This window comes from Electrophorus electricus, chromosome 16, assembly GCF_013358815.1.
Source record: "Electrophorus electricus isolate fEleEle1 chromosome 16, fEleEle1.pri, whole genome shotgun sequence".
NCBI classification, from domain to species: Eukaryota; Metazoa; Chordata; class Actinopteri; order Gymnotiformes; family Gymnotidae; genus Electrophorus; species Electrophorus electricus.
Genome location: NC_049550.1, coordinates 15,126,268 through 15,152,133, shown reverse-complemented (window position 1 = coordinate 15,152,133; position 25,866 = coordinate 15,126,268). Strand labels below are relative to the sequence as shown.

The window sequence follows — 25,866 nt, the reverse complement described above, 5'->3', positions numbered from 1 at the left end:
AGGCTAATCTGTAAAATTGCAAAATTGTTGTCAAATTCTGGTTTGACAACAGAATTTAAGTGAAATTATATTTGCAAGTGTATTTTTAAGACAGGAAAATTCTCATGGTTGTGGAAATCTCAGGCCCTTTTGGGGACTGAATCAGTTGCAGGGAGAGAAGAGAGGACATCACCCAGTAAAGGGCAGACATAAAATAACACACACACACACACACACACACACACACACACACACACACACACACACACACACACACACACACACACACACACACTCACTCATTAACTGTGCTAAAATTATTTAAACAAATAAACTGCTGTTAGCTCACAGTAATCAAAACTGCATCATCTCAGTCAGTTGCAAAATGTACAGTGTTGCAAACAAAGTTCATGTTTAGACATTTTCAGCATGCACTCTATTTATTATTGATATGTGTAAAAAGCTTAATTTGGCTAGCCTAATGGGGTTTGTGGCATTGATCTGGATTTAACAACATGAAATCCTATCAAAATCAAAAGTTAGAATAAAAATTGTATTTGACTTTAGAGATCTGATATTAAAAGAACTGGGTTATGTAGGTGTTCTAACTGACTCTGATCTCAGATAGAGCAGCAATCACTAAATCAGCATTCTAACATCTCAGTAATATTGCAATATTGGAGACATCTTTTCAAAACAAGAATTTCAGAAACATACCTTTATTTCTAGTATGTTCCATTACAGTGATGGTCTTACAATACTTCCTAAAAATAAGGCTCACTTGATTCAAAATGTACACACACACACACACACACACACACACACACACAGAGAGAGAGAATTAGAATGAAAAGAATAGAACATGTTAATTCCATAATTTTGGATACCAATGTGTTACATAACTGACTACAAAATACTATTACTTATCAATAAGATGAAAGACAACACAGTTTACACAGATTCAACATTGATAACGTGTCCTTTTAGCATGTTCATTCCCTGCATTGAATGTTGTGTGTTGGTGTTGTGGTAGACCTTGCAAAGAAGGAATGTGGACTTTTTACATTTCTGAGCACTGACTGTTGCACCTCTGGGAAAGGCACTTGCCCACAGTTTGCTACAGGGATGCAACCCATGGGCCCTAGTCCTCTTCCCAGAGGGTTAGGCAAACTAGAATTCAGTTCAGTTCCCTTTACTATCCTCAAAAAGGAAATTTGCTTTGCTGTCAGATATATTATTACAAAAACATAAAAAACAAAGGCCACGACATTCAACAACATCCTAAAAATCATTCACAATACAGCTCATATTCCTTTCCAAACAAACAAGATGTCCACATATACACCACACCTCAACAAACCCCATTTGGTGGACACTACTGGTGCATTGGTAAAGTATTTTCCATAATAGCTAAACAAATGCAAATTCTTGAGATATGTAGATATGTGAAATAAAACAAGTGCTCATTATTTAGCTATAACACAAAGGCCTCACCCGTACCCTCAGCACAAGAATTCGAAAGGACTACAACAAATGAACAGAAACATAATTCCCCTTTTGGCAAGTAAGCATTTTAATCTTAACCTTATTCTCTAAGAGAGGTGGGGGAGTGGTGGGCATGAAATTGGTGTTGGAAACTTTTAACTTTTATTGAAAAGATGGTTGATTTGCATATCTGTTGTTTATAATTCTCCTCTATGCCTATTTTATGCCATACCCATATTTTCAACTAGAAAAGGATATTCTAGTTGGCTTCAAAAGCTATGTTTTGTTGTTGGCTTCAAAAGCAATGTTTTTGCTATAGAGTTTTGCAAGTGTCAGCAATCTGCTAACTCATATAGGCAAGATGAGGAAAAGGAGGATAATAGCACATGCGTAGCAGGATAGACTAAAAAGTAAATACATTTGAAAAATATATGGAATTTGACATGAGGAAATAAGGATTTAAAATATCAAAGGACTATTTTTGAAGGAAGTCTGCAATCTGATAAAAAAAAATAATAAAAATACACAGAAAACACAAATATTCTTTTACCTTTATTTGTTGGTCCATGTTGCTAATTCAGGTAGTGTAAAATTCAGCCATAAGGTAGGAAATTCTTCAATGATTTGAGTGTTTTTATTTTGCCACTACAGTTAACAAATTTGGTTTAGGTGACTGGATATAACTGGTATACTATTTTCCTAATGTAGAAAATAATATAATCCAATTATAATAGCCTGAAAATTGCACACATATGCAAATCCAGTATATGACAATTGTCAATATAAATAATTATTTGTCTCTTCACCAGTAGCCACTGTCATCCTATTAAGTACAGTCATGAGTGGTGTTATTGGTGGTAAGTAGAATGCATAATTAACTTATTTTTAAGTAAATCATTTAAGTGGATTTTATCTGTTTGGTCTGTAGCAACATAAAGATATTTCTCTCTATCTGCATATACACACATTTTTCTATTTATCCTATTTTCATTGTCACTAGCCAAAAAGTTTAAGGCATTAACACCTTCCGTTATTTGAGAATACTTCAATATCACCATTTATGCAAGCATGATAATAGCAATAAGCCTATAGTATGAATGTTTATATCTAATTATGTTCCTCAGATGTCTGCACAAATTATACCACTCTGTCTGACCCATGGCGTAACATTGGCTTCAGTTTCTCCTCAAACCTTGGCTGGCCAACGAGTGACATTAAATTGGTGAATGGGTGGTATCGTTTCACTGGTATTGCTGGAGACAAGAATGATGGCCTCAAGACTGAGAGTAACACTGGAACCATCAAAGATTGCATAACCTTTGACATCTCTCAATGTGACAATAATATAGTTATATATAGTAATGTCAAAAATGTCAGTAATACAGTTATAGATTGTTCCACCACTGATAAAATTTTATCCAGACTCGATTGTGGAGGAGGAGTTATCCTCTACTATCTGGAACCAAGCAATGGAACTTACATTACACGTGAGTTATTTTACAATCCTTACATGATTGCTAAAATATTGACATGTCATGAAACCACAACCATTTAAAGGCATTCATTCTTAATTCCAATAATATCTTAAATAATTTTCATCCTATCCTTAAATCATTTTTTCCAGTGCTACCAAGCAATGCTGATAAACTAGATATGGGGTCTTGTGTTTGCTAATTTTACAATATATATATTTTTTACACTTTTTTTTTAATGTTTGTGTCTCTGCAGGCCATTCATCCTGCAGTGCATCTTCCTGTGGTGAGTATGCTCAGTGTAATCCTGTGGATGGTAGCTGTGGATGCAATTCTGGACTCTCCATACCTGATGGATTCCTGCCAACAAGGGACTCTTATGGATGTACAGGTGCTGTTTCTTCTTTAATCTGCTTGAAATATCGAGGAGGTTGCAATGCAAGGTATAAATCATTTTGTGCAAGTCCAACATAAAAAATAAATAAATAAATGTTGTGACATAATTGTTGATCCATGTTAAGATGCTCAAAGTTTTATATGAACACATTTGAAACTGTATTAATCTCTTAATTGAATCATAGCAGTAATGAAATGTGGTGGCCAACAGTATTTTTAAAGATTTGCCTCTTGATCAGTGCATTTGGCTACATTTATCAAGATCCCTGTCTCAAAAATCTTGCCTGTATACTCTGCATAGCTATCTACAGAATTGTTTTAATTAGCATTTTGAGCATGTATAAACCAACATAACTTTGATTTTCAGATTTCCAAATTCCACAACCTCAAACATGCCAGGTATGTATAGAGGACAAAGTGCCCAATAACAAACAATTTGAATAATCATGCTTTTTAAAAATGACAGTTATACTCCACAGTATAAAACAGTGAAATACTTTTTGCTCTAGGCTTATTTTTTGTTCTAGGTTTGTTCTTTGTTCTTTGTTCTAGAATTCCACACTAGACTGTTTACTGATTCTCCTGAACCAATCTCAGTATAGCACCGCTAATGTGATACCACAAAATGTGAGGAACATTTGGCTCAGTCATTTACTTAATACATCTGTGTTTGAGCAGTTTTGTTTGGATCTCATACAAATCTTCCTTGTGTTTGGTTAGGTCATGATCTACATTCTGACTACAATACAAAATTCTACAAACCTTTTGGACAGTGCATTTACTACACCAAGTAAGCGGGCATGCTATGGGAACTCTATCCTTAAAGCCACTGAGAATTTGGTGTCAATAATGGTGAGAAACATCAAAACAGACACCAACTACTCCACCAGCATCATTCTCCCAACTTTAGGTAAAGCAAAACATAACTAATAAAACTAGGCTAAACTGAACACCACAGCAGCACTTCTTTCATGCAAACAGCTTGAAGAGTAACTCACCCCCAACATTTCAAATATACCGTAACAAATGCTCTCCATATGCAAAGAATCGCATATCCCTATAAACTACACTTAACACTAAACATATCCATGTAATATACAATCAGTTAATCTGACTCCATTGACCTGGCAAATACTGTGACTTTACCTGGCAAAGATTCAATAAAATGCTGAATGCATTGCGCAGAAATGTTGAATGAGATGGAATGGTTTACATTTCAAAGTTGCTATAAATAGGACAGTGCTTTCCACCTCATCCTAATGTGCAGAATGTTATCTAAAAATGTATTACATTCCATTTGTATATAAATTGCCCCCTCCAATCCACAAGCTGTTTGTTCCCACAGTGATAGAAAGTCAAAGATGTGTCAGGAGACTGTATTGATCCTCATCTTCTCAATGCTTTTTGTGGACTTTGATTATCTTTTGATCTGCATTTTCAGCAGAAGTCTAGCACTCCAACTATTCAGTATAGACAAGAACTTGGTGGAGGAATTTGGCCCTATAGGTCCTTGCCAAATGCATCATAGATTGGTATCAACTAACCTTGGAGGGTTCTGCAACAGAAAAACATTAGACCAAGGCATGGAATAATGATTAAAAAAAAAAAAAAACTCAAACAGGCCTAAGTGTAAAAACCTGTAAGAACATATGCACTGTACATGTTAAAATTAGCATGAAAGTCAGAAATCAGCATACATAAAGGAAAATAGGTAATATAGGACACATGGATTCCTGCAACAAGTTCACCAGCTAACGGTGGTAGTTTTGTGTGTTTAACTCCATTCTAAGTAAACCCTTGTATTGGCTGTGGGTGAAAGATCTAGGACAGCCTCTATTTAGGAGATGCAGGAACTGGCATGACTATTGTCAACTATAATGCCATGTCCAAAGTCATTAAGATCATTACTAAGGTTTTTCAGTTGTTCATTTATTCCAGAAAACCCAGTCTGCCTGATTTACACCACGCAAAGCAGTCATGTTGCAAATGTCTTGGAATGTACAATTTTTGTAAGAGTGAGGTGTGTACTTAAATTGGCAACTCAGTGCAAGATCTGTGCATCAAATCCCAACTAACAAGGCACACAACCTTGGGTGCTACTGGCTAACCAAAATGCTTACTTGACTCGGTCATGCAGTTTTCTCCTCAACATCAGGAAAATCTGTTTATTTCTCTCTATAAAAGCCACTCAGGTGCTTGTTCAGTCATCGCAGGATTGGACTGCTACAAATTGCACCTGGCAGGCCATCCCCTCTGTGCCATCACACCCCTGCAACTCATCCAGAATACAACTGCACCACTTGTTTATCAAGCTACTGTAGTTCTCCCATGTCACTTCTTTGCTGTGTTGGTTCCCTGTAGCAGTCTGCATCAGGTTTAAAACTCTGATGCTCACCTACAAAGCCATAAGTGGACCAGCTCCCATAAAGCTAAAAGCATTAATCAAACTCTGTTGTGCATCACGCTGCCTTCAAGCCTCTAGTACAATTTGATAATTTCCCTCAAGACACAAAGAAGACATGCATCAGGACTATTCTCTATCGGTGGAATAAACTTCCATTCCAGCCAAAATCTGTCAAACGAAGACTGAAGACTCACCTCTTCACTGTCATGTTTTATATAACTACCCCTTTACTTTTACTGCTTTTTCATTCTAGCCATAGCTTTAGCCTAATAGTATTCTGAACACTGACCACTATTGTCACAGGAGGATATGTATCTGACATAGACAAAATAATGCTGCAAGTCACTCCAGACAAAGACTCTGCCAAATGCTGTACTTGTCAAATACAAACTTAAGCATCTGAAAGGGATAACGTAAAAATATTACTTTATATGAAAAATACTTTGATTATAAATCATATTTATATATGGTAAATATATCATATATGAAATATTTTTAATAATCATAGTATTATAGGATTCATGATCAGTTGATCTTTGGCTTAGGGGGTTTCCCCTTATGTCACCATAAAATTCTGAAACAATAGACATTTGATATTTCATGAGATCAACTTGCTTGATCAATTTGTGGTTTCAATCTAGACATTGGAGTATTTGTGGTTGGACCAGATACTACACTGACAAAAATCCCCCAACTCAACACAAGCACTGCTTTCTTGGATATTGACCTCATTGCAATTTCAAAGCATAACAATGGTAAAGTAACAACTTTTTGTTTTCACCATTGGTCAGTGTCTGTTTTTATGGAATCCACATCTTACTATAAATCTTAGTTTCTTACCTTATTAAGGCTCACTGCATGGAAAGGGATAGTACAGTCCTGTTTAATCTGTAAATACTCAGGAGATGCAGATTAAATATTGTTTTTTTGTTGTTGTTGTTTTTTTTAAATATTTGCTTTATTTTAGGATCAGCTGATGTGGTTTTCATGAGCTACACCAACATGTCAAGTATGCTGAAACCTGACAAAAATACCAGCTTAGTGAAAACCATGATGTCCATTGTGGTAACAATCATGTTGCCACAAACCAATAAAAATCGAAGTACCATACAAAAGTACAATTTTACAGTGAAAAATCCTGATGTGAGTTTTAATTATGTGAAAATAATTCTAATTTATATAAATTATTTCTATAAATGTTTAAATAGGTGAACAAAACAACTAGAACAAAAATACCTTAAAAGGAAGTTAAGAGCAAACATGAAATCAAAAACATCAAAAACATGAAATCAAAAACATAGTTCAAGAGGTAGCACCCACTATAAGTTTAATCAGTGACAAACAGGAAATGACAAACAGGAAAACTGCAAAACATGCACACACACGCACACGCACGCATGCACACGCACACACTTTGGAGATGCGTAGTAAAATAAGAGAACTCTTATTTGACTGTAGCATTTGACTTCTTTGTACTATTTGTAGTATACCCAGCTTTGAGTTACCAATTTCCAGGACTACAGTCTCTGGCAATCTATACCGCACAGTAGCCATCTAAAAGTTTTGTGAATGGCCACACTGTTTAATATATACATTGACGAAATGAACGCTCAGTTACATCTTTAAAGCTATTTAGAAGTATGTGATGGTGACATTGACTGCACTTCTGCTGACACCCTCTGTTTAAGCCATCATTGTCTTGTTTTGGCAAGATTTTTTTTAACAATTACATATGATCTCTTTTTTATGTAAATGGCTTAGGAGTATCAGAATGGTTGTAACACATCCTGTGTAGCCTGGAAAGACACTAAATGGGTTGAGGGTTCTTGTAACATCATCCAGAAGAATGACAGTTACACAGTGTGCTCTTCTGTCCAACCAGGGACCTTCGCTCTCCTCATGCAAATAGATGACTCAAAGGTAAGAGACTAAAAGTTTAGTGTAGGAAATCATGTGTAATTTTAACACTTAAGACATGGCATACACATGACCTTAGGCAAGCATATATGCACAAAACTTTCAGAATTTATAAAACTGTATGCTTCACACCTAAGTTCCTTCACACCATTTATTTATACATTTCAATTAATGTGAAATAAAGCTAACATACCCCTATTTCCTTCTGTCATCAACACTCAGTGCTGTGTTGAAATATACAAATGACAAATTAACCTCACTTACAGTCATGTTAAATCAATGGAAAAAGCAGAGAGGAAGACTGCATGGATGTCACAGAAACAAACTCAGTTTAGCTAAGAGGACATCCAGTGGATAATAGAAAGGAGTCTTTTTTTTTTAAAGTGTGACTGACCCATCTATTAGATGGAAAACTACCTAAATGTAACTGCAGCTGACTTTTCATTGAAAATGCAATCACATTACACCTAACTGCCCTGTTTCTGTTCTACCTGGATGGGAGAACATGGCCTTTTACTCAGGCTTGAGGTTACCCAGTAGTGTAGACAGTAAAAAAATACAAGAGCTAGTATCAAAAATAAAAGGACAAAGTTTAATAATTATGATAATAATAATAATTATTATAATGGTGGTTATTAAGAAATTAAGTACATTTCCTTTTTGAGATAAAAAGCTCAAACAATATGAAAGGAATTTGGAAAATATATAATGAGCATCTGTAACAGTGAGCGGTTAGGAGGTGGATGTGTGGAGAAGAGATTTATTGGGGGCAAACAGGGGATGCAGGCTATAACAAAGGGGCTAGGATAAATGAATGCATGCATTAACATAAACACAATAGAGGCTACGATTAACAAACTTGACTTGCATACAGTGGCTAAAATGAACAAACAGTGGCTCGACTTCCAATGAACAGCAACAAGATTTAACACAGGGCTTAAATACATGAAGTAATAAGAGTTAAACAAGGCACAGGTGCACATGAGGGGTGGAGAAAATGAAACCACAAGAAGTAAGTAAAGCAAAACAAAAATGTGAGACAAGAAAACCATAGAAACATGGCCAGTCGTGACAGCATCACAGTCAAATAATAAATAGAGTATAACTTTGCTGGATGTTGGTTCAATTTGTGACAGAAATGATTGCTTATCCAATATAAGTTGAAAATATATTGTTTTTAACTTGAATTTGATTCTGAATTTGTGAACACTGAAAAATAAAAGTGAAAATGAATTACTGAAAGTTTGAAGAGTTGAATTCACGAAAAAAAAAATCAAAGCAAAACATGTCAGTGCTAGAAATTAAGTTACTTTTAAATTTCAAAATCTGGTGAGAAATTTTCTTCCATATACAATGAACCACATTTTTCAATTATCTCATGACAATACACAGCTTGGTCTCAGTAGAGTCTGCACATAATTATTACTGCTCACCAAGCAATCGAAAGAAACTGATCATGCCATTTAACTCGTATGGTGATAACTTGCACCCATAAAGCTAATAGCACTTTGGTGCTTTGCCTAATCACCAAACTCATGTGAGAGATTTCCATAAATAAATAAAATAAGGCTTTATAATATTGTATTCCCTATGAAAAGTTCTGTTACCAAGAACCCTGTTGTCACCATTGCAGACAGACAGGTAAAGACAGATTTCTTTGTCATCCCCCTTTCCAACTCTGGGCTCAGTTTATCAGAGTTCCAATAGGAGGGCTCTTGGAAATGTCATAAATGCCCATAAAAATCACTCATCCCCATGAAAAAATAAACCAAGGGTGGATAAATAAAATTAATCTCTGAGTCTTGCCATCCTACACCTCACACTGTGGGAGCATTTGCTGGAGGGCAGCAGGCTAAACAGATTATAAACAGGATGTGTTGCGTCTCAGATTATCTTTGTAGTTCTGCTGCAGCAGCATTGTCTGTGGAGTTTTTGAACTGATGGGAGTGGGGTTTTAATGATTCTCTCTGCATCCATCATTATCCTTTGGAGAGATTTTTGGTCAGTTACAGTGCAGCTGCCATACCCAGGCAGGAACGCTGCTGGTCAGGATACTCTCTATGGCACCTCTGTAAAGTGTTGTTAAGATTGGAAGGGGCACATTGGCTCTTCTCATCCTCAAGAGGAAGTTGAGGTGCTCCTCTGATTTTCACAGTGGAGATGGCATGCGTGTTCCAGATGAGATCATCTGTGATAATTACTCCAAGGAACTTAGTGCTGTTCACTTGTTCTACTGGAATCCCTTGCATCATGAGAGGGATGTTCTCTGTATGTTTCTTCTTGAAGTCAACTATAATTTTTTTTGTTTTGTTGACAACTTGTTGACAAGTTGTTATCCTTGCACCATGCCACGAGTTGGTTCACTTCCTCCCTGTAGCTTGATTCATCATCCTTGCTGATAAGTCTCTCCACTGTTGCATCATCAGCAAATTTAATTATGTGGTTCGTGTTGGACTTTGCCTCATAGTCACGAGTCAGAGTGAACAGTAGGGGGCTCAAGACACAGCCCTGGGAGAAACCTGGCATTGTATTGATGGGTCTCGATGTGTTTGTCCCGACTTGTACAGACTGTGGTCTGTCCTGTGTGTGGAAGTTCAATATACAATTGCATAGTGAAGTTTCAATGCCTAGTAAATCCAGTTTCCTCACTAGGGGCTGAGGAATTATTGTATTGATGGCAGAACTGAAAATGCAACCAAACATAACTTTGTTTTCTAGGTAAGCCAGCCTCAAGTGAAGTGTTGCTGCTATAGCATCATCTGTGAAGAGATTTGGTTGGTATGCATTCTGGAGCTTGTCAAATGTTGCAGGACATTTTAAATTTCCTTTCCTGTTGATAGTGATTTCTTTGGCAGAGGTGTGATTGTGATGGTCTTAAAGCACTTTGGAACTATAGTCTGGTGCAGAGAAGTGTTGTACATATCTATGAGAACTTGTGTCAGCTGATCCTCACATTCCCTGAATGCTCTTCCTGGTATGTTGTCTGGACCTGTTGCGCTCCATGGGCTAACTCTTTGAAGGGTCTTCCTGACATCATCTTGATCTAGGCATAGTGTTTAACCTTCTGTTTCAAAGCTTGTAGGGATTTCTTGCTGTTTTGGTGGTGCTCATCTCCTTGAATCTACTGAAATATAAGCTGAGTTCGTTTAGAAATTCAGGGTTGTTATCACATCATGATGTGTGGTGTTTGTACTCCAGGATGGTCTGAATGCCTTGTCATAATGTCTTGGGTCATTTTGTTGCTGAACTGGTTGTTGAATTGGTTCTGTATTTTCTGTCCATATGCCCTCACACTATGATTCAGGTTAACTCTTGACAACATGAGTGCATGTTTTTCTCCTGACTTGAAAGTGTTGTTCCTTTATTTCAGGTTCATATGCAACCCTCTAGTGAGCCATAGTGTTTGGTTCACACATCTGGTGATGTTTGATATTAATCTTTGACTTTGATATTAACCCGGTCACAGTCTATGCATACTCTGCTATGTTACTGTGTAGACTGGATGTGGCTGCCTCTGAGAACATATTCAAATCTGTACACTCAAAGCAGTCTTGGAGTGCTGATACTGCTCTTACCAGCCAGGATCGTATCTGCTTTACTGCTGGTTTACTCCTAGTAAGCAATGGCTTGTAGGCTGGGGTCAGCATTATGGAGAGATGGTCCGCATTTCCAGGGTGGGAGTGGGGGACTGTAACACGGGATGGGTGGAGAGCGAACACACTTGTGAATTGCCGATGTGCAGGATGTTATGTAACACTGAATTAACCAGGGAAGCCATAATATAAGGGATATAATAATGAAATGTGTTTATTAACAGACACAGACTAACAATGCTGACTAGAACAAAAACTAACCAGACAAACATAAGAGGAGCTAGACAAATAAAGCAACATAAACAGCGAGGATAACTAAACAGAGAGCGTGGGGAGAAAACATATATATGAACGTGGGGCGAGGAATGGGAAGCGGGATTACATGGGAGACAACTAAACACATGCACGAAGACAAACGAGATGTAACTAAACACAGAGAAGCTAGGCGCTAGGACAAACGGAATCTTACCAGAAACACAATGAGCGAGGACAAACGAGATCTAACTAAATGCTCAGGTCTGTAGACGTGACAGGGACTGCTTTAAATTCATATAAATCTGGTCCTATGTCTTTTGTACTCTGGTTGCAAAGTGTACATTTTGTTAGGAGTGGGGCAATACTGATTTTAGGTTGGCTTGGTTGAAGTCCCCAGCAATAATATGTGCGCTGTCTGGGCTAATATGTTTTATTACTAGGATTCATCATCCTAGTAGAGTTTGTGTTCATGCACCAGCCATTGTTAACATAAATGCACATTCCACCAGCTTAAGTTTTCCTTCTGAGTGCCTGGTTTCTGTCCATGAGAAAGACTGTTGGCCCCTCCTTTGTAATGGCATTATAATTTATTGTGTTTTTATTGTGTTTTTTAGTCAAGGGTCAATACGGTAAATATTAATCTTTGCTTTAACTGAATTTATTTTTCAATAAAAAGTTAAAAAAAAAAAAAAAAAAACTTGCTTATACTTGTACTTCACTGTACCAAACATCTGACAAAAGGATCCAAAAATATATATATAAAAACTGAGACAGTAAACTTTGTGAAAACCAAAAGTTGTGTCAGTCTCAAATTTTGGCCACGACTACATATATAGAAATATATAAAAATGAGATTGCACCATAAGATGTTGTTGGTATGTAAAGAAACCCCAGGCTGAAGTAGCATTTGTTTCAAAATACCATATGATTCTAAAAATAAAACTGATAAAACACAATTTATTGCATTCTAATTTAGGTTTTTGGGGAGGCTGTTTTGGATGATCATAACTGGCGTTATTTGTATTCTTATTTCTTTGGTAAAGAGGTTTTAGATGTGTTTGAGTGTGACTAGCTGTTAAAAGTATTTCTTACAATGTCTCCACTTGCACTGATTTCACTGGTGTCAGAAACATCTGAGGAAAGTCCAGTGCCAATGTAAGGCACCTATAAAGAAGACACTAGTTTACTGAACGCACCACATAATGCTCACTGTACCATTAATAATGCATTTAATGCACTGTTGTTTTCTAGATTGATGGTCCCTCTATGGTGTTACTATATACTATTGCTGAGCCAGTAGGACTGGTGTTCCTGAGCTTGGCTTTTTTGAGCCTTGTCCTTTGTCAAAGGCATGAAAGAATGACCAAAATCTCTCTGATCAACCTGTGTATAAGCCTATTTCTAGCTCATCTCCTTTTCCTCATCACACAACAATTCCTGCAGGACATACATCCTAACAAGGTGAATGCTTATATCTAAATACATACCTATATATATCCCTACCAATGTGAAATATGACCTTACATCTCTCTCTCTCTCTCTCTCTCTCTCTCTCTCTCTCTCTCTCCAGCTGTTGTGTGCTGCATTAGCAGGTGTTCTGCAATTCCTCTTTCTCTCTTCATTTGTGTGGATGTTTATACAGGCTGTGCTGCTCTTTATAGCTGTAAAGAACCTATCAAAGATCAGATCAAAGCAGGAGGAGGTGCTTAGCTGGAAATATCTAATTATACTTGGATATGCTATTCCACTGACTATAGTGGGTGTGTCGGCTGGACTGTTTCCTGATGGATATGGCAATGAAAAGTGAGTGTAGAATGTTAATTTAAGTTAAAGTTAATTTAAAATAACAATTTATTGATCAGGAAAAAGAACATGTTATCATATGCACTCTTGCCATCTATATGTAGTTGCTGGCTTAAGAAAGATGACATCTGGGGTTTTCTGGGTCCTGTTTGTTTTATTCTCACAGTAAGTACTTTGGATGTTTTATATTGTTGCTGCTATCAGAAGAAAAACTTGCATCTCTAAAACAGTAACTTCAAAGAAGGAAAAACAATCTAAATGTTTAAAAAAATCATAGAACTTTCAGAAAGATGGAAGGTTTACTTTTCAAGAGATTGTAGTTTATGTTTACGGCATTTAGCAGATGCTCTTATCCAGAGCGACTTACAAAAGTGTTTTGTCATTTATTCATAGAATATATCCAAGTACAGTATAGTAGGTTAGAATTAAACATACCAATGAACTAGAATACTGTAGAATACAGGGATGAATGCTGATACCTAGAAGTGCAAAATACATAAGGTCTATCTTAAACAATGATAAGTGCTATAAACAATAAGTGCTAGAGTTTGTTAAAAAAACATAAACAGTGCCCTACAATAAGTATTAAATTAGTTAGTCAATAAGGGAGCAGTGTCAGATGTCCTTTAAATATTTTGCAAATAGATGGGTCTTCAGTCTGTGTTTGAAGACTGCAAGGGAATCTGCTGTCCAGACAGCAAGTGGGAGTTCATTCCACTATCTTGGGGCCAGGACAGTCTCGATGCTTATCGTCCATGAGACCTGAAGCAAGGTATTTCAAGCTGAGCCGTACTTGAGGTTCGAAGTACTCGAGGTACAGATCGGGCGTTGACCATTGACCTCATGTATGAAGGGGCTGGTCCATTTTTGGCTTTGTAGGCAAGCATCAAGGTTTTAAATCTGATGCGTGCAGCTACAGGGAGCCAATGAAGGGAGCGCAGCAGTGGAGTAACATGTGAACTTCGGAAGATTGAAGACCAGTCGTGCTGCTGCATTCTGGACAAGTTGTAGAGGTTTGATGGCTCTTAGAGTAGGACCAGCAAGTAGCGAGTTGCAGTAGTCTAGCTTTGAGATCACAATAGACTGCACAAGCACCTGGGTAGCTTCCTATGAAAGAAAGAGTTGAATCCTTCATATGTTAGAAGCAGGAATCTGCAAGACCATGTTAGATTAGAAACATGAGTTGAGAATGACAACTGGATGTCCAAATTTACACCCAGGCTATGGGCAGCTTCAGATGGTGATACCAGGGAGTTCTCAAAGGAAACAGTGGGGTCATGGTAAGGGTTCGGAGGAACTGGGATGAACAGAAGTTCAGTTTTACTGGGGTTGCACTTCAAGTGGTGGTCTGTCATCCATGACGCAATGTCAGTCAAGAATGCCGAGATACGTCTGGAGACCTGCATGTCAGAGGGTGGAAAAGAAAGAAATAATTGAGTGTCATCGGCATAGCAGTGGTAGGAGAAACCATGAGAAGATATTACATTACCAAGAGATCCAGTATACAAAGAGAAGAGAAGGGGTCCCAATACTGAGCCTTGTGGAACACCAGTAGAGAGTCTACACGGTTTGGATGTGGATCCTTTCCATGTCACCTGTATCCATCCAGATAGGACTGAAACCATTTCCAAGCAGAGCCAATCACACCAAGCCTGGAAAGAACAGAGAGAAGAATGTTGTGGTCCACTGTATGAAAGGCTGCTGAAAGGTCTAGAAGAATCAAAACAGATGACTGTTTGGCAGCTTTAGTGGCATGAAGTTTCTCAGTCACTGCTATGAGGTCCGTTTCTGTAGAATGTGCCGGTTTGTAGGCAGACTGATTGGGATCATGCAGCTGGTTAAGGGTGAGAAAAAGAAACAATTGATTATAAACTGCTCATTCAAGGCCTTTTGAGAGGAAAGAGAGAAGTGATACCAGTCTGTAGTTGGTAACGCTGGAGCTGTCAAGTGTGGCCTTCTTGAGGATTGGTACCACCCTGGCAGTTTTGAATGCAGTAGGCACGTATCCAGAAGATAAGAAGTTGTTGATGATGACAGAGATGAAAGGAAGCAGATCTCTTGCGATTGTCTGGAACAGAGCAGAAGGAATTGGATCCAGCAGACATGTCGTCGGATTGCTGGAAGTTAGGAGTTGAAGAATTTCATCTGTGGAGAAAGGAGAAAAAGTTAGAGAGTTGGATGTTGGGGAATGCACGTTGGTCGGAACAGAGGGAACAGAGGAAAAGGACTGGAGGATTGCTGCAACCTCCTCAAAGAAGGCAGTGAAATCATCTGGAGTAAGAGATGAGGAAGGAGGGGGAGGGGGAGGATTAAGGAGAGAAGAAAAAATAGTGAAGAGCTTGCGTGGATCAGATGATGATGATTCGAATGTAGTCACAATAACCCTGTTTTAATTATTTACAGAGACACATGCATATTAAATGGACTTACAAGATTTTTACCATTTTTTTTCATACCATTTTTTGGAGTTTGATTTGAAAACCTTTGGGTTAATTATCACCACTGTTTCATCATTTTCACAAACCTCAACCAGATTCATTTTAAACAGATATCTCGAGCCAGTTTCAAAGACTCAGAGTTTTTATATAATTGTCAATAGTGATTGTTTATGAAAAAAGATGTTTTGAATTTTTTTTTTTATTTGAATGTTCATTAGTCATGTTATGTATAAAATACATTACATGTCACCTCTCTTGAAATAAATATATTTTTAATATATTTGCTAGAAACTGAATGAAGTATATTGGAAAAGCAAAAGATACAGCATATAAACTCTAATAAACCTTCAGCAAGGCAAAACATTAGGAACATGCTAAAGTGAAATAGTGAAAGATTGAAAACTCATGATACTGACATTTGAATTCCACTATGCCTGATTTCTCAGCAAACCTGATAACCTAAACTCAGTTGGACTGGCCAAATGGAATAACTCTCTTGCTATTTCCTTAACTATCGCATTAAGCTATTTTACAGCAGTATTGCACAGATTTTATTTTATTTTTTTTTATTTTGAAGTTTCTGAAACTTTAGCAAAAGATATTTTGTGTTGTAGGGTAGTTTGGTTTCAATGAGAAGAGGGTGCTTTAAAATTGTAACAAGGATTCAAGGATTCTGCACTGCTAATAAAACCAGTGACAAGCAGTCTGATCTGCAGAATGTGAATATGAAGATTATATATATATATATATATATATAATTTATAATTTATAAATTGTACTCCATGGTACCATTGACATTGTATTTCTCACACCTAAGCTACGGTACAGTGACATCTCCACTACTTGTTCCTGGATGAAGGAATCTGCAAAGATTCAGCTTGCTGAAATCAGAGAAGAAGACATGATCCAAATCTTTCACTTCTAGTGGTGCTGGCTTTGTCTGGGATTTCTTCACATGAATGATATATTCTGCTGGGACATAAATGCCTGGATGTTTTAGTCATCTTTCTATGACATTGTGGACTGTGTCAGACTCCTTTTGATTGTGTGTTCAAGGTATTTCTGTATTAGGACCTTCTTCTTGGTCAGTGCAAAATGAAGGGGGCATTTGCCAGAAGAGTTTTACAGTCCTGATACCCATAGCCATCACTCCACAACATGTATGCTGGTGCTGATAAAGGTAATCAGTGATGCAAGAGGCAAATTTGTTAGCAGGCTGTTCTCCATCTCCTTTATGCCATACATAACAGGTGCTGCTATGGTTGGCCATGTTCTAGAGAGTGACTTTGTGCACATACAACATGGTTTTGTAATAGCAGGATGCTACCTGCAGCTTTGGCTAAAGAAGAAGATTCTCCAGACCCATACAAGACAGGAAGTTGTGCTGCTACATTTCCTCTTCCACATTATCTGCTCTGTGTGAATCACAGGTGTCACACTAGTCTTTCTTTGGGTGGTAGATTGATTAATTCATAAGAATCTGTATGAACAATGGAGCTGTGTAGAGTTCACCTCACAGTGATGCTGGTAAATGCTGTGTAACTCAGACAAACACTGAAAGTTGGGCACCAAGTAGAGGGGATCACACTACCAGAAGGAAATATAACAGATGTAAAGATCAGCTAAAAGTACCTTGGGATCTCACAGGCAAATGGGAATCATGAACAAGTCACAAGTAAGGCAGCTACAGCCAAGTATTTAAGTGAGGCAAGTCCTGAGAAGTCAGCTGAATGGGAGGAACAAGGTCTGGCTATCAACACCTATGCTCTGCCAGTCATCAGATACCCCGCTGGCAAAATATGATGGCCTAAGGAGGAGATAGAAGCCATCAAGTCAAGGAAACTCCTCACAATGCATGAAGGGTTTCATCCCAAATCCAGCACTTCATCTCTTGGAGCCATCATGCTGGTGTACTCCTGGACCTTGGTTGTTTCATCCTGAATAGTGGCTCTGATGCTCATTAGACTTTGGCCCCACTCCTTCCACTTAGTTTACAGTCTCAATAAGTAACTCGGACATCAGAAATCCAAGGAGTATTGAAATTAAGAAGAGCAGGGACCATCATGAGAGGATAAACTCCTGCATGATATGTACCACTGGCAAAGAGTGGAAGTGGCTGATATGAAGAAATCCTACCAATGGCTGGAAAAGGCTGGGTTGAAAGACAACAAAGAGGCATGAATCCTGGCAATACAGGAACAAGTTCTGAATACATGATCAATAGAGGCATTGATCTACCACACCAGGCAGGAACCCAAAGCAGGCTGTGCAAAGATGCCCCTGAGACAATCCAGCAAATATCAAGTCAAGATGCTAGCAAGGAGAGTGTATGTGGAATGCCACAAAAAGATATTAATGGCTAACCAGCTGGATATAGTAGTGGTGGATAAACAGCAGAAGAGGGCCATAGTGATAGATGGGACAATCCCAAATGCTGGCAACATCAGGAACAAGGAATATGAAAAGCTTGAAAAATACCAATGGCTGAAAGAAGCGCTAGAAAAGATTTGGAAGGTGAAGGCAACAGTGATTCCCATGGTAATTGGAACACTGGGGGCTGTGTCCCTCAAACTGGGAGAATGGCTCTGGCAGATCCCAGGAACAACATCCCAGATTTCTGTCAAAAAGAGTTCAGTTCTGGGAACAGGTAAGATATTACACAGGACCCTCAAGCTCCCAGGTCTCTGGTAGAGCATCGTGGCTTGAAGGAAAATGACCATTCAGAGGAGAGCAATTGGGGAATAGATAGATAGATAGATAGATAGATAGATAGATAGATAGATAGATAGATAGATAGATAGATAGATAGATAGATAGATAGATAGATAGATAGATAGATAGATAGATAGATAACTTGATACATAACTTCCTGTTGAGGGTTGTGCTGGGTTGTTGCAGTTTCATTAATTAGATAAATGTTCTCTCATTTGTGTGCAGTCAAATGTGATACTCTTCATCGTTATTGTTGTCATCATCACCTGCACTCTGAAGCACCAGGACAGGGAGATTTTGCAGAACCATAACATTACAAAAAAGCTCATCAAGCAAATCATATTCAAAACTCTAGCCCAGTTTGTCATCCTGGGTTGTACCTGGATCCTGGGGTTCTTTACAAGCAGCAGTGAGGTGGTGGAGATCCTATTCCTGGTTCTCAACTCCCAGCAGGGCACCTTCATCTTTCTGATCCACTGTGTCTTCAACCAAGAGGTCAGTCATCACCTATCCTCACTCACTTGCATGCCATCCTTGCAACAAGTATTTATCACACACTCTGTATAAAGGTGTTACAATTTAAGAGAGTAAATAAAAATAATGAAGGTAAAAAAGACCACTTTATCAAAATGTTTAACTGTTTCCAGTCTACAACATTTGTAAGCGCATTCAAATTTGTTCTGCATTCAATTATTCTGAGAACAGAATGTATTAACCTTAATATATTTAACTGGGGGAGTGGCAATATAAGGGAATATGGGAGCAAACAGACTGCACATGGAGACATATTAAAGTACAGTAAATCATACACAAAGCCAGTCGGTGAAGGGGTAGAGGAAGGGACCTTGACTCACAAGAAACACCCCATAGAAACACCTTGTTCAAACTCCATGTGGAAACACTCTTTGAGCATTCTGCCCTGTCCCTGCTCTTCTCTTTTCAGATCAGGCAGCAGTACAAGAGGTTCCTGCTTGGTTTGTGCCTCTTCAAAAAGCCTGCTGCCAAACCAACTGACCAGAGGACACAGCAGGTTGCTTCACCTTCATGTAGCAAATAAAATCAGGGTTTGCATATTAATCATCTTCAATTATCATAGACAAGGATGAAAACATACTACATCTATGTGGTTTTAAAGAATAAGGTAGTCTACACTTTACACTTCAAAAAGATTTATGAGCTTTTTTTTAATTTTCATTTCTGTTTTTAATTAATTTATTGTGGATAGCTAAATCTGTAGGGAGAATGAACATCAAATTTAAGAAAGAAAAATTAGACAATCTTGTCTCACACAGAATTCATAACATGTGAACTTATTTGTTTTTTATAATTATTAAAAAAGAAAGAAAAACATTTATGAAAAGCTAACCCTACTAAACTCTGATCTTACTATAAACCTTTAATTTGAACCTTAACTGTTCATAACTTCTTACGTCAGCTCATGCAGATCTATAATGAAAGTAATGAATTTCAGTGTATGCCCATAGAAGCCATGTAAAAACAGCATGTAATGTGCAATTTTTAGGGGTTTTATGCTGTTTATGTATTTGAATTTCTGTTCAATTTCTGAATTATCTGTTAATTTTTTCTTGAGTTATCAAATAAACATGTTTTATTTGTATTTTAGTTGTCAGTTTTTAACATTTGAAAGAAGCTCTACACTTATTTCTCAAAATATGTAACTGTAGATTTGTAATGCGGTAATAAGAATATTATGTAACAATTCTTGGATTATTCCTTTGTTAATAAACACAGAGTAAAAGAGTTTAAAATATGTTTATTGACACACTAATGATCAAAAGCTTAATTACTAACTTGGTTAAGGCTCAGCAAGAAGTGTCCAAACATCCAAATATGAAAGGTCAAACCTATTAGCTAAGTGGGGTGCAACTATTCTCTTTCTTCTATGTGATGTTTGCGTCTTAGTTCTGTGTAGAAGAACCATGGTCTTTCATGAACATGATACAGTTTGAAATACATTGTTCATTAACTTTCCTCATGGATAAATCTATCTGTAGTTCTTGTGTGGTCTTCTTTGCTGTCTTTATTAAGTTCTCCAGCATGAGGTGAAGATTGTTGGATATCATCCAACACAAAGACAATGTCAGCACAGTCACTGTACTTGACTAAAACTTGTTCACAGAAGCCTGTTTCCACAACAAACATTGAAATTTTGACCAGTCAGTGACAGTATAGATATGAAATGAAAAGAATCAATTCATCATTCAACCTTAATTTTTCAGGCACAGAAAGAAAGCTGAACTCTGTAGCTGGTTCTCAGACTCATATCAGTATGAACAAATCTGGGCAAGAAGCTTTTGCTGCTTGAGGTTGATTCCCAACAGGACAAACATGTACTGCTGTCCTCTCATTGGTCAATGTGCTAATGATGTCATGAGAAGTGTCATACTGCACTGAGCTGAGTGCTTCTCTACAGTTTTGTCACTGCTGTATTGGAGATAAAGCACTTTCTGCCACGTGTGTATAAGCTGTCTTCTTTATCATCATTTTATTTCATTAGAAAATATAGTTTATTATTATACGAATCTGTAGAATACTTGATTCTGATTGGTCATTTGTTGTGTTCATTCAATAAAATCTGCTGCTTCAAGTCAAATTTTGCATATACATTCCAGAGTAAAACATTTTATTTGAATGATAATACAACTGCGAATGGATTTTGGGCAAATACAGTTTGCCTACTATTGTAACACGAGGGAGGTGGAGAGCGAACACATGATACTGAACTGAATTACATAGGGAAGCCATAATGTTTAATAACAGACACAGACTAACAATATAGAATAGAAGAAAGAACAAACAGGCTAACATGGGAGTAACAGGCTAACAGGGTGAGAACTATGGAACAAGGGAATTAAATATAAACGAAACATTAATGGAGAACAACGAAGAGGTATTAAAATTAGAATAAGCAGGGATTACACAGAACCGTGCTACGTAAGATAAACAAACAAACAATATCCAAGATGAAAACACAGAACTTGAAAGGAAAACCAGACACTGCTTGCATATATCAACAGGGAAAGAGTAACCTAAACCGAAATGAAGCGATGGGGAGAAAACCAAATGAGAAAAGAAAGCGGAATAAGACAGATGAATACTCACAGGAAAGTTACGCAGATAAAAACACAGAGAGAAAGTACAACAGACGAGAGAACAGAATGAAACTTAGTGAACATGATCAGGGAAAACAAAAATAGACAGAGTAACAATATAGAGTGCGGGGAGAAAGTACATGTGAACGAGAAGCAAGAGATACAAAAACAATGACTAATAAACAAGAGACGCAGGAACAAGGTTTACATAGAACCACAATTAGGGACAAACTAGGAACAGCTGGGGATAAAGGGGAGCAGACAGGGAACCATGGAGATAGACGAAAACCCGGAAGTGACTAGGTTGCCAGGGAAATGGGAAACACTCAGGTCTGCGGGTGTGACAGCTATATATAGTCCTTATACTGCCTGACCCTAATGATTCATCACCTATGCTTTGCCAAATTGTGCAGTATGTCTTTTTTGCTCTTTTGACACTGCTTGGTTTGGAGAAGAAATATATGGAATGATCCACCTGCACTGCATGTCAAAGATATTTTTAACTTATCCATCATCATTTTCATTAAAGATATGATATGGCTGATAGGCAGAGACTTTGCATTGGGTGCCTGAAGACAGAAAAGCTCCAGTATCTAACACTGATTATTAGTTGCAAATTCACCAGGATGATAATAGAAACCTACCACACACAGGAAATCATCCCCAGTGAACCATTAGCAAGGATAGCCTAGGATTATTGAGGGCACTGTGGATTGGCTCACGTAAACCACTGTGATAGTTAGGATAGATAACTGTGATAGTTAGGCTATGGTTGATTACATGAGCTATAATTGTAACCTCTATCTCTTTGGAGGGAAATCCTGCCAGTACTGGTGCTATGAAATGTAAAATATGAGATAATATACTTTTAAAATATTTTTTGAATTAGTTATGGGTGTATTTGCAGATTTAAATTCTTTTAATTTTTTATTATTTTTTTTTATTATTATTTTTTTTTTTTTTTGATGACGTGTGTGACCTAATATTGTTAAAGAAAAGATCATACAATTCACATCGACTTCTTACTGGGACATTAACAGGTTCAAGCTGTTTTTTTTTAGCAGAGTAGTTTTCTATTATGTATCACTAAAATCATATACAAATGTGGACAAAATGGAGTATCACCACATAGTATACAAATGGTAAATTCCTAGAACAAAGAAACTAAGTAACCAGCATATAAACCTCCCTCTCTTTCTGGTATTTTTGTCTTGAAAATCCTGGTCCATATGTTGATTCTCTTTTTGTTCCTGAGCTCCCAGCATGACACCTTCATCTTCCTGGTCCCCTGCTTGTGTAGCCACACAGTTAACCACCTTGCTCACTTCACATACCACTCTTACCTGATTCAAAAGTGACACCTGCCATTTCGTAAACTCAGATTCATATTTTCTCACTTGTCCTACTTTACCTCACCTGAAATTACATTTGAAGTCATGAATGGGCACATCAAATCTGAAAATCTGTTCTATCTGTAAATTTCCCACAGTAGAAGACTTCACAAAATTATTAAAACAAAGATCTAAAGATACTCCAACAATATTCTTTTGATGACAAACACATGGAAGATCCTATAGTGCATGAAGGACCACTGCCTGAAATATTCTGTTTCTCTGGAAACCTTGTGTACTTCATTGCAAATGTACCTACCACTATAGATGTCTGAATAAGATTCCAGGTAAGAAACTGCAGTGTATTATAATAAACATGCAAAGTTATTCACAACTATCATGAAGTGCAAGGTTTCCAGAGAAATGTGAGTGAGTGCAAGTCTCCTCTTTTTGCAATGGAAATGGAATTATTTTGAATACCACATTATTTGTTAATACGTAAGCTGTTTCAGTTGAAGGTCCCAAAAAAGAATAAATATTTGTTAATCATACCACAGATAAAAGGCATATTTCTGCTGTCTGTGTTCGAGTATCATAACAAGGATTATATGTCTATTCACACAGGAAATTGTAACGCGTGTGGCCCGAGTGCCGATTTTAACATTACCATTAACAGCAACACACCACATTGACACGTTATGTCAACAATGACCACCGCCACTGCACACACTGACGTGGGTTTAAATACACAGACAAGACAAGGTACAGGTGTGTGCAAGCGTTTCAGAAGGGGAATAATAAACTATCTGGAGACCTTTGACAAATCCAATAAGACTCTAGTGGCAGACAATGAACTGCAAGCTAAGGACATGGTATTGGTGCTGGTCAGGTTTGGCCCATGTGAAAGTTTTCCTCTTTTGAAAGCAGTTCCAATTTTCATCGCAATTTGTCAAAAAAATGAATAAATAGATATTTGTTTTTAATTATATATATATATATATATATATATATATATATATATATATATATATATATATATATATATATATATATATATATATATATAGTGACCCATAGTGACTGTTAGCTGTAAATATAAATTTAGGAAGACTAACTAGTTAACCTAACAAGCATATTCAAATCTGATTTTCAAAATCATTTGGTGTTAGATATCCAGTTGATAAAATTGTAATTGAACAGTTATGAGGAATAGCTCACTCTGGGTTCAGTACTTGACTTGTAATCAGAAAGTTGCTGATGCAAACCCCACCACTGCCAAGTTGCCACTGTTGGGCCCCTTAGCAAAGCCCTTAACCCTGAGCTCAAGTTGATCTCTGTTATAATTGTAAGTCGCTTTGGAAAAAAAGTGTCAGATAAATATAATTTTCTTCTTTTATGTTACAACTAATTTACCAGGCTATTTCAAAAAATATCCTGCTTTAAAACACTTATTCAGTTTTGGCAACATGCAAGGGTCATGCTAGGGCTAACATTACAATACACTATAATAAATGGATGTGTGACTCTACGTGCCCATGCACATTTCAAGTTTTAATATTGGGACTTTTAGGTAAAAACCCTTAAAATGTAGCTTCACCACGTTCTCTGTCAGCGGTCACAGCTGGTGCTGCTGCCTTACCAGGTGGTGATGTTTCCCACCAGGATGATCTCATTGTTGTAGAAACACATGAGGAGGCACATGAGGAAACCACATACCCTCTCATCCTGGGTCCTGTGAATGAAGAGGGCTTTGCAGTTTAGATTCTGCTTCCTCTCAAAAACCACCAGATGTTAAGTTTTGCTAGCGTTCAGTAACAGGACATGTGATACCACATCATGTGTTGATCTGTTGAAATTCTATGGGAATTGCAGAGGGCAGGGAGGAGTAGATGAGCTCTTTGTCCAGCCTCTTGAAAGTGAAAGCTATTGGTCCATAGTAATTTAGGCAAGCAAGTACAGCTTTCTTTGTTATGAAGATGATAGTGTGCTTCTTTTTGCATGTAGGCACAAAAGGTTGGCAGGGACTGGTTGTGGATCATGGTTGAATGTTGGATCATGTTGGAATGTTGGAACAACACAGTTCCTGAACACATGACCATGTATTGTTTCCAGCCCTATGACTTTCCTTGTATTCACCTTCCTGCATGTTTAACATGTAATATTCCATGTATAGAATTTGAATGCATAGGGATAAAAAATAAAATAAAATGACATAATTTAGAAGTAAACTTCAGGCACAGAATAACTTCTCTCAATAAAAATGTTAAAATATGTACCATGCAATGTTTTTCAAACATTGTTTAAACATTTTTAAGCAATACTGTTGATCTTACAGGAATATCCCATTAATATCAGTTTATCCCACTATTCCCCTTTTTATTTCTTCATTTTTTGTCTATAATATTACAGTTTTTGCAAAAGATGACTGCAAAAATTGTGGAAATCTGACTTATAGTGTATTGGGAGCACTTGCAGTTAAAACATATTGATTATAGTGCATTGGGAGCAGTGCTAGTTGCTACATACTGCTTTGAAAACATCATATGGACTTTTATTAACAGCAGAAGGTGGTAACTAAGGTGGTAAATAAGCTAATTTTACTCATCTGTCACTAACTGTTTCAGATACCTAGTGTTAAAGTGAACAAGTACAAATCGTTCAAAAATGTGTTTAAAACTGCTGGTGCGTTACGGGGTTAACTGAACACATTAAAAGAAGGTGACACTACTCAGTAACAAATAAATGATGTAGCAATAGTGAAGTATCTGAATACATTCAGTCAAACAATCAAGAATTTTAATGAACTTTGTGAGTAAGATTTGTTTATAATCTAATAAATTCAGCTATTTTTCACTTTATTTGGAGTGTCAAAGTTCATATCTATAGATGTTAACCTGAGAAGTCACTGAACATATAACAGGTACAATGCATACCATTGTATCAAAATGTAATACTGAGTGGTATGGAG

The 25,866-nt window shown here is 37.2% G+C and overlaps 1 protein-coding gene across 1 annotated transcript; it reads left to right on the top strand.

Annotated features, from left to right (window-relative positions):
* Positions 1-2,302: 2,302 nt before the first annotated feature.
* LOC113588432 (adhesion G protein-coupled receptor E3-like) lies at positions 2,303-24,659 on the top strand. The gene is given in 14 exon segments (XM_035534707.1): positions 2,303-2,321; positions 2,589-2,750; positions 2,887-2,951; positions 3,193-3,327; positions 4,053-4,242; positions 6,378-6,491; positions 6,704-6,801; positions 7,498-7,677; positions 12,753-12,962; positions 13,072-13,304; positions 13,409-13,469; positions 18,680-18,949; positions 19,398-19,500; positions 24,511-24,659. Coding segments are annotated over 14 exon segments (1,989 nt in total).
* The last annotated feature ends 1,207 nt before the right edge of the window (positions 24,660-25,866 follow it).